Here is a 10,021-nt window from a genome sequence, read left to right on the forward strand (position 1 = left end):
CTGGGTGGGCTCCACGCTGCGGCTGTCACGGGGGGGGCCCAGCTCTGGCCTCTCCCCTGGGGCTGCCCCAGGTCCCTCTCTGCCTCCACCTACGAAACAGCACAGAGACACAATGCTGCATCCTGCACCGGCCGTGGAGCCTCGAGGGAGGTGGGTCCCAGCCTGTGCTGGTTCCCCTGGCTCCTGGCACAGAGCTGGGGGGGGGGGGGGGGGTCAGTGTCCCCCCCACTTCCCCTTTCCACACGGTTCACTGGGCTGAGTCACTGGAGTGGCCTTGAGGTGTAACCTCGGGATGCAGGAGCTGTGGCCAAGTTTGGGTCCGTGTGACCCACAGGGCTTGGGGACCCTCTGGGTGTGGGTCCCCTCTGCTGCCCCTTCCCCCTGCAGCCAGCTGCCCTGGGCTGTCCTCTCCTTCCCGCTCCGGCTCCGGCTCTGGGAGTGATTAATGGGCCCTCGGAGCTCGTTCCTGGCCAGCTGGGGCTGCTGGAGCCTCCCCGCCATCTGGGAAGGGCTGCATTGTTCCACCTTTGTGGGACATTGTTCCACCTTGTGATTTACGGGGATGGTGCCCTCCCTCCGCACCCTGCTCGCAGCACACAAGAGCCCGCCCGGCTCTGCAAGGTGCCCAGCCCCGTCCCGTGTGGAGCACCCTGGATCAGCAGTGCACCAGGGTGCTGGGCGCTTCCCTTCCATCTCCTGGGGATGAAGGAGTCTCCAAACCCAGCTCCGTCTTGCCTTGTTCTTGGAAACGACCTTCTGCAGAGCGGGGAAGACCCAGGGCCCTTGCAAAGTCCTCGTCCACCTCCCTGAGCAGAGCAGGGGGGCAGCTGTGTCCCCTCACACCCGCTGGACCCCTCTCCTTGCCCAGAGCTGCCCCACCACCCCACACACCAACACCCAGACCCCAGAGAGGTCCAACACCCATCAGTCCCAAGGTGTCGCGGCCAGGCGTCCCGCTCCGCAGGGGGAGGACAGAGGCTCCGGGCAGATAACTCCGGAGATTAGGAGTCCTAGAAAGCAGGGTGGGCAGCCTGTCCCTGCCCCAGGCAGGATCAGCAGCATCTGACCCATCTCCACAGGGGTTTGCCTGACCCTCCTCAGCTCCCTGACCCTCCTGTCCCAGCGCCACGTGCTGCGGCCCCTGCCTGGGATGGGGACACATCGGTCCCAAACCGCCCTTGGGTCCCAAACCGCCCTCGGGTCCCAAACTGCCCTCAGGTCCCTTGGCAGGGGACAGGGATGCTCCAGGGCCCGGCTGGCACGGACGGGGGTCCCCAGCCTTGAGGGGAGGGGGGTGGCAGGGCCAGGCCCCAGCAGATGGCACTGCCGCCCCGCGCAGCGGAGCAGGGACGCAGCTGCTGCCCACGGTGACATCCCGGGGGACCCGGGCACAGGCAGGCAGCCCAGCCCGGGGGCAGCAGGCTGGGACAAGGGGGTGGTGGGGGGGGTATCCTTCCCCCTTCCCAACCCGGGGTGTCACATCCTACCCCGGCTGCTTCTTTTTGGGAGAGGAAGGGATGTGGAAGGCGGCTGGCAGCCATCCCCACCTCGTCGTCCTCGGGGCAGGGACACAGAAATGCCACCGGGCAGAAGCAGCGCGGCGGTTCCACGCGTGTCCGTCTGTCTGCACCTTCAGGACAACCTTCCACGGGAATTTCTCAACTGAAAAGTGCTCGTGAAACACGTGTACGCACCTACCTGCGCAGCGGGGCCGGGGCAAGGATGGAGGGATGGAGACGTGTGTGGGGAAGGAGAGAGAAGGGAATAGAGTTGGGAAGCGTCGAGGAAAACGCTCAGGGAGGTAGAGGAGAAGCGGAGCTGCGGGTTCCTCCGCCTGCCCGTGGGCACAAAGAGCCGGCGAGGGACCCGATCTGTCGGAGATGACAGCGAGGGTGTGTGAATGGGCATGGAGTGATTCCATTGTGCGAGGCACAATGAAGACCATATGTCAGGGCCGGGGCTGGCGGCTGGGAGCGCCGGGCCCCAAAGGGGTTTGGGATCTGCCGCCGCGGAGCGCGCGCTGCCCCAAGCCCATCGCCACCTCGGTGGCATCTCCAGGAATCTCCGTGCGTGGATGTTGGTGCCGGGAGAGGAGCCGAGTCTGGATGCAGGCGGCGGGGACACGGCGCAGCCCGGGGAGAAATCCTTGAGCTGGGATGAAAAGGGGTCCTGGGAACACCGAGGTCCCCCAAGGTCCCCTCTTGTGCCCCACCACCCACTACCGCCCGTGCAGCCCGGGGCAAAAGTCTCCTCGCTCCGTCCCTCCCTCCCTCCCCCATGTTTATTATTTCCCCTTTGACGCATCTCCGCTGCGCCGAGCCGCAGCCGAGGCCAATTGATTATAGGAAGAAATTTGGAGCAAGTCGGCGAACAGCTGCAGCCCCCCCCCGGGGGCGCGCGGCAGCGGCGCAGACAAAGGAGACGAGCCGCAAACTTGCTCCCCTGTGGAGCTCGAGGTGGGCTGGGGGGCTCGCGGGGGGACACGGGGAAGGGGACCACGGAGGATCCGCAGGGCAGAGGTGCACGGTCAAGTGACGGGTGACGTGGGTGCCAGGACGGCGCTGATTTCCCGGGGGTACGGGGGAGAGGGAAGGGGGTTTATTGGGGGCGTTTGGAGATGCTGATGGCTGGAGCAGATGTCCTCAGCCCTCTGCTGTCACCAGAGAGATGGGGCCGTTCGGGGTCTGCTCGTCCCAGCAAACCCAGAGCTGGGGAAAGCCAAGGACACGGTGATGTGCACCCTGGATGTGAGCGAGCCCGAGCCCAGCCAGTGCTGGTGGGACTCTCCCAGTGCCAAAAGGACACATCCCAGTCCCTCGGCCGGAGCGGTGGGTGATGGCCACCCCCTCCCACCACCTCCTTTCACAGCTACGGGCACCGCCAGCACCTCCTGCGGGGGGAATCCACCACCACCACCCAACAGCGCAAGGGAGAGACGGTTAAAAGGGAGATTAAAAAAACAAAAAAAAAAAAAAAAAAAGAAAGAAAGAAAAAGGGAAGCCGGGCACTCCAAGTTCAAGATCTCTCTTTTGCTGGCAGTTTAATTCATTTCCCCCGTTCCCCGACTTCCTTGTGAACTCATAAATAATAAATCCTTGCACAGCCTGAACAGCCAAGACAAACACACGCTGGGGCACACCGTACGAGGGGGGGGGGTTGGTTTGCCGCCGGGGGCATGATGATTTTTTTTGTTGTTGTTGTTCGTTTTCTCGCTTTCCTTTCCCAAAAGTGCACAACACAGCGAATAAATAATAACATTTATCAATAAATTAATTCAATAAATATCCTCGTGGCACAGAGACGTGGCTGGTGAAGTGGAGGGGGGGGGGGGGGTGGGCTGCCCTGCTCTGGTTTGCTCTGCCGCTGCCCCGCTGGGCGGTACGGTGATGGGATCCGCTGCTCCGGCCCTCGGTGATCCCACGTTCACCGGGGAGTCCTTGCGAGACAGAGGTAGCCATCGTTCTCCCTGCTTTTCCTGGGAGAGGGGGTGGGAAATGAGGTACGGAGCGAGGCATCGCGGGGCGCCGGGGTGGGATGGAGCCGGGAGGGCTGGGAGGTCCCGGGAAGCCCAGCTGGGGCTCGTAGGGCTCCGACACCCACCATGGGCAGCGGTCGACACCTCGGGAGGGCAAAAACCAGGAGGGGGTGGGATGCCGGAGGGCAGAGCGGGGCTGGTGCCGCGGGGACCCCCCTGCTCCGGCGCTGGGGTTTGCTGGTGCTGGCGGGACGTGGCACTGACCCTCTCACCACGAAGGTTTCATCTCTGGCACGGCCAAAGCCCGTCTGCCCCAGCGCGGCCCAACGAGGAGCAGCCCGAATCGGCTCCCCGCCAGCCGGGCTGGGGCTGTGCCCGCGGCCCCGAGCGTTGGCTCCAGGCACAGCCGGCGGTTCTCCGGCAGTCCCGGTCCCCGGCCCGGGCTCCGCTTGTGCTCTTGCCACTGCCAGTGCAAAATGAACTCTCAAAACAAACAAACAGCCATAAAACGAGGCAAAACATTCACTCTTGCAACGAGTTTCCCCCAGTCTCAGCCCTGGAAAAGAGGCTGCTGGGCTCTGCTTTCCCTTCCCGGCCCCCTCCCTCTCCCAAAGTGCTGATCCGTGTGCGGGGGGGGGCCGGGGAGAGCTGCTGGAAGCTGGGAAATGGGGCCGTGCCTGCTCCCTCCCCTCTCCAACCCCCCTGTCCCACCAGCCGCAGGTAAAGTGCAGTTTGCCCCAGCCCCAGAGCTGGGAAATGTCACGCTGCACCAGTGCCATGCTGGTTTAAAACCAGGGGGGTTCACGGCACCCCAGGGCGAAGCCTCTTTGCACATGAGCCCCGACAGCACCGGGGGCGCTGAGCGTCGGTGTCCCCCCCGTGCCGGGGTACGTGCCGTGCTCGTGACCCCACTCAAGCCTTTTTCACCAGGAGACCCGAACTGGGGAGGCTGAGGAAGAGCGGGGAGGGATGAAGTGCTGCACTGGGTGGTCGCGGATGTCGGTGCCACCGGCCAGGCCAGGGGGGCTTCACACTCGTCGTGCACTAGTGCAAAGGAGGGTCGGGCAGCAAAGCTGGGGACGCAGGGGTCTGGGGGGCAGAGCGCTGAGCTTTGGGGAGACAGATGTGCGACGGAGGGGCTTGGAGAGCCCCCGGGTGCTGCTCCAGCCTGGCACGGGAGCAGGGCCAGCGTCGCAGGTGGCACAGCCAGCCAGCAGCCTCTCTGCTCCAGCGCGAGGCGAAGCGGCCGCCGTCGTCCGCGGAAAGCGTGGCCAGGTCCTGCCAGGTCTGCACCACGTTTCGTGCTTCCTTTTGGGGCGTGAAAAGCCAGTGCAGACACAGAGGAGCTGCCCCGTGCCCATGGATGCTCCTGGGCTCTTCTCCTTCTACGGAGAGGGCGGTCTCAACGTGGGCCTTTAAGTGCCCAGCACGATGCCAGGGGCAGAACAGCAGCAAAGAGACAAAACACCCAGACTGGCCGTGCTGGTGGGGTGGCCGGTGGCAGAAGGTGTGGACAGACAGACGGACAGACAGTGGACCCCAGGGTTGCTCGGTGCTGCAGCGTCTCACAGGCCCATTTCGTCGTGGCTCGTGTAAAAGAGGTGACGCACAGCCAGACGTGGGCTCAGTGGCTCCTGCTGTGGGTCAGGGAGCGGACGTGGCGGACAGACTGACGGACGCGGGCTCAGGATCCTACAGGCAGTTCAAGTGGGATACACAGCAGGACGGACAGAAGTCGGGAGTGTACACGGCCAGCACAGGCTTCGGGCAGCAGGTCCAGCAGGACGGACAGATGGGTGATGGACCAAACATCCAGCCTGGCTCAGGCAGGATGGAAAGACAGACAGACACGGGCTTGGTGGCGGGGAAATACAGAAGATAGTTCAGATGGGGGGTAGAGCAGACAGCTGGGGACTTGGTCCATTTGAACAGACGGATGAGCACAGGAGGTGCAGCGTTTTGGATGCTCAACATGTGGTTCAGGTCATAGATGGACAGACGGACTTGAGCTCTTGGCTCAGGTGCCCCACACACATTCAGGCAGGAGACGCAGCAGCCAGACAGACGGACGCAGGCTGGGTGGCTCAGACATCCAGCACGTGGTTCAGGTAGGAGATGTAGCAGATGGCCAAGCGGAGGATCTCAATCTTGGAGAGCTTCTTGTCCGGCGGCAGGGTGGGCAGCAGCTTCCGCAGCTCGGCGAAGGCCATGTTGAAGGCTTCGACGCGGATCCGCTCCCGCGTGGCGTGGGCTGTCCGGTATTTGGCCGTGGCGCGGCGCCGGCGCCGCCGTTCCTCCCGACTCAGGTGCTGCAGGTCTTTCTTCACGGCTTCGCCCGGCTCGCTTACCCGGGACTGAGCGCACAAGCCAACGCCGCCGGCGTCCTCGGCGCTGCCCACGCGGCCGCCGCCGCAGTCGCTGAAGACGGACTCGGACTCGGAGTGCGTCGGGGGCAGATCGAGCTCTGTCTGGTCCGAATTGAGCATCATCTTGGTGGGAGAGGGTTGGACAGAGAGGTGGAGGCTTCAGCGATGCGGTACGTCGGGAGGACAGGCTGAGCCGGGCACGACGTCGGAGCAAAACCGCTCTACTTGAAAGAGGAGGTCTCCGGATCACAGCAAGCCCCTGGTTATTCTCCTCCTCTTCCTCCTCATCACACACAGCCTCCCCAAGGGAATTGCAAAATTTTCCCTTTTCCCTGGAGAACTCGTTGGGCGGGCGACGGCTTTGACAGTAACTAATGTAAGAAAGATGGCAGGATGCATATAAATAAAATTAATAATGAAACGTCCTCCGTGCGTGCCCAGAGACCGCGGGCTCTTCCGTGCAGCCGTGGCAGGACCCAGTTTCGGAGCCGTCAGGTGTCGGAGCCGAACTCTTCCCGCACGCTCTAGAAAACAGAAGCACAGGGGCTCTCAGTGCTGCCCGGCTCCCCACGGACACGAGGGATGGAGCCGGAGAGCGCGGCGGTTCCGCCTGCCCTGCGGCCCCGGAGCCATCCCTGCCGGGCTGGGCTGGGGCTCCGGGGCCCCGGTCCCGGGCGGCGGAGCGGGAGCCGGTGGGGTGGCTCCGGGAGAAGGTGGAAACCATTTCTCCCGGCTCTCCGGAGAGATGACAGGTGGTGGATGAGCGAAGGGGAAAAACAGACTGCGGGGGCGAGAGGAAGGGGGGGCTTATTGTGTACTAAATGAGCCCGTATGTCATGGATCCTGGCACCCCCGACATATGGAACCCAACACAGCTGCTTTGCTTGATGTGTCCAAATAGACGCTGGCTCCCCGTTCCCTCCGGGACGCTACGCTGCCGGCCGGGAAAGCTGCCTCTCTTTTCCCTTCTCCTCCCTCTCGGCTGCCTTCCCTGCGTGGCTCCGGCACCGGGGCCCGGAGCCCGCACAGATGCCTCCGGCACCCCGGGAGCAGGGCTGGGAAAGGCAGGTCTTGCCACAGGCGCATCTTTTCCCTTTCCTCTCCGGAGAAGGGCTGGGGTGGTGCAGGGGAAGGGGAACAAACTTCAGCTGGGAAAATGTTGCTGCTGGAAGAGCCGGCAGCCCGGCTGGGAAAGCAGCCAGGCAGAGATGTACAACATATTAGCTCTCTCAGGCCTGACAAGCTTGTAATGAGCCATACGACTGAGAAATGGAAACTAAACGAATATGGACAGGCGATGACTGGGAAGAAATAGTCCACATCCCACTGTAAAAGACTGGGGGGGGCAGGGGGCAGAGCCCCCGATGTGCGTTTGCGGGAGCGCTGCCCAAGAAACACATGGAACCCCATAAGCGTGTATGGAAATGTTTGCACAGCCCCCCCCAATGTATGTGGCTGTTCCTTTGCACGCTTAAACACACACGTGTGTCCCCACATACACACAGACACGTTTCCCAGCACATACGTGCAAACGTTCCCAGGCAAAAACTCCTCTGCGAGAATCCCACAGACATTTAGGGACAATAATTTACACCCATCCTTGCAAATCTACCCCAAGTGGGGCATCTCCGCGGGCGCACACGCACACACGCTCACACTGGGATACTCAGATTTCACTAAAAAATTAACCCGGACTTTTTTTTTTTTTCTGGAACAGAAAACCTTTCAGCTCTGCGTGAGAGTACAGGTAAACCATCCAAACCCGAATGAAAAAGTTACTCTCAGGAAGCCCTTAGCCTGGAGCTGATGGAAGAGCTGATGGAAACGTGGCTTTCAGGATCCACGGAGGTGCCCTCTCAAGGCTCTGAGCTTGTAATAAGCTGCACTGTCCCCAGCGCAGAGCTGGGTTTGGGTTTGGGTTTGGGCTGAACTTGCTCTCCCTGCCATCAGCTTCGGAAACAAACCCCCCATGGACCACGAACCAGTTCCTGAACTAGCCACATCTGCTGTAGCCATCCACTGTAGCCGTGACTCCTGCACCTTCTTTAACCTTCTCCCTTCCGCTCCCACTTTAATTTCTTTCCTTCTTCTGCCTTTGTCCCCTTCCTGCAGACCCAGCACCTCCTGTCTAGTGCTGGTCGGAGCAGTCCTGCCCTGCCGACTGCTCTGCCCTCGGGAGCAGCGTGTCCGTGGGTGAGCACCACCCAAACCGAGCCCGTGCCTGGCCGGTGAGCTGGGACAGCCGGAGGCTCATCACCACGGCCGTGTTCCCCCGTGTGCCAGCAGTGCCACCCCGCTCCCAATAGCCGGCCCCGGAGCATCGCTCCCGGCCACGGCGGCTCCCGGCAGCGAGGCAGGACTGCTGCTCCAGCTGTCGGCACAAGCTCCGGCGCGGCTGCATCCGGGCTGGGAGAAAGAGGGAAAGCCGGCTCTGGGGTCGGACACGTCCCGTGGCAGCTCTGCGCTTTCAGCTCCTGGGCCGTGGCGAAAAGTCGTGGATGTCCAGGATCACACTCAGGTGTGCAGCTCCGCGGCACGAGCGTGTCACTTCCTCCTGGAGTAGGGGAGGCTGCGAAAACTCCTTCTCCTTGGGCAGACGGGGATGGCGACCTGGCCCGGGAATGCTCCGGGAGCCACTCACCAGTCTGCCATGGTCCGCAGAGGGCACCGGCTGTGGGGCACGCTGTGGGCGCTGTCCCGACCACCTTGCCAGTGAATTTAAGGCATATCGAACGAGGTTCTCAGTCGCAGAAGGATGTTGGCAGGAGATGTCAGACCATGTGCATGAAGACAAGTTTCTGGACCCAAATAAACTCCTTATCCCGATCCTTCTTCACCGGGTTAGTCCAGTCCTCAAAAACCTTCTCCTTGGCATGGGTGGTTTGTGCTCCGAGTGGCTCTTTTTCACTCTTTCCTTCAGATGAACCATCAACTGCCACATTCCCAAATTCATCTCTTCCAAGAACCTCTTTTAAACCCCCGCTTGCTCCAATCCTGCCTTCAGCAAAACCCCAGCAATGCTTAAACCCCCGCTGGGAAGCACCACTTCCCACCTCCTTCCTTGCCCTTCTCCTTGCACTCCAGACCAGCGGCATGACAATTTTTGACAACTCCCTGGCCAGGACCCGCTTTCAGGCCACCTGAACGGAGGCTCCTTTTCACTTTCCTGCTCAGACCCACCCCGTGCCACCACCACCGAGCCCAAAGCGAAGGACGGGGGTTCACACGCGGGTTGGTGTGCCAAACCTCGTGCCGAGCGCGCGCACGAGGGTCAAGCCCCCTTCCCGAGAGAAGCATCGCGCAGAGGGCACCGACCACGCTGCCCTCCTCGCCGTTCCTCTCCCCACCTGCCACGCTCTCCTTTCAACAGCATCCAACCTCGCAGCAACCACCCAGCAGCGCTGCTCCCCCAGCCCCAGGACCTTACCCCCGAGCTGATGACCATTCCCAGGCTCTGGCTTTTCTCCTCCAGCGGGATGAAGCTCAAAGTAATCCAAGGAGGGAGGAACCGCTTGGCTCATCCATCCATTGAGGAGGCAGAAAGTTTCCCCGGGTGCGCACGGTGTCCTGCTCCGCGGGATGGACCTGGAGGGGGTCAGGAGGAACCCTGGCAGCCTTGGAGCCCGGGCATGCCACTCCTTGGGCAGGAGTGCGAGTGGACCACCGCGCACGGAGATGGGCACCCCAAGGAGGCATGTGCCCCATACGCTATATATACACGCAGGGTCCGACCCCGGCTGCCTCATTGGCCGCTCCGGTGCTCCCCCCCTCATAAATATTAAAGTCAAGAGAGGGGATGTCATTGGCTGCGTGGGAGGTTGGAGTCCCCGGGAGAGGAGGGAGGTGGAGGTTGGATGTGGTCCTGGAGGGTGGATGGAGGTGGTGGGCTGGGAGGGAGGGAGGGAGGAGGGTGGGGGTGCTCCGGGAGAAGGCGACATCTGTTCTCCATGCATATTTCATAAAGGAGAAATAGAGAGATGGGATGGGAGCGAGCGTGGAAAGGGGAGAGGCAGAGGCAGACAGGCAGGTCTCTGCGCCGGGGTGGGATGACGAGCGGCATCTGCAGATGCAGCGGGACCGACGGCACGGCCTTCCCAGTAGCTCCCACTGGTGTGCGTGTGGGTGGAAGCTGGGCTGGGTGTCCGTGCTGTGCCGGCACCCACCCGTGTCCGTAGGCACG

At 62.4% G+C, this 10,021-nt stretch overlaps 1 protein-coding gene across 1 annotated transcript; it reads right to left on the minus strand.

Moving 5' to 3' along the window:
• Positions 1 to 5,559: 5,559 nt before the first annotated feature.
• NHLH1 (nescient helix-loop-helix 1) lies at positions 5,560 to 5,964 on the minus strand. Its single transcript, XM_009983106.2, has one exon. It carries the CDS (start codon positions 5,962 to 5,964, stop codon positions 5,560 to 5,562), a length of 405 nt encoding a protein of 134 aa, XP_009981408.2.
• Positions 5,965 to 10,021: the final 4,057 nt, after the last annotated feature.

Source organism: Tauraco erythrolophus (assembly GCF_009769465.1).
Source record: "Tauraco erythrolophus isolate bTauEry1 chromosome 30 unlocalized genomic scaffold, bTauEry1.pri scaffold_44_arrow_ctg1, whole genome shotgun sequence".
Lineage (NCBI taxonomy): Eukaryota > Metazoa > Chordata > Aves > Musophagiformes > Musophagidae > Tauraco > Tauraco erythrolophus.

Coding starts and splice junctions, on each gene's coding strand:
- NHLH1 (XM_009983106.2), bottom strand. CDS start 5,964: ATGATGCTCAATTCGGACCAGACAGAGCTCGATCTGCCCCCGACGCAC.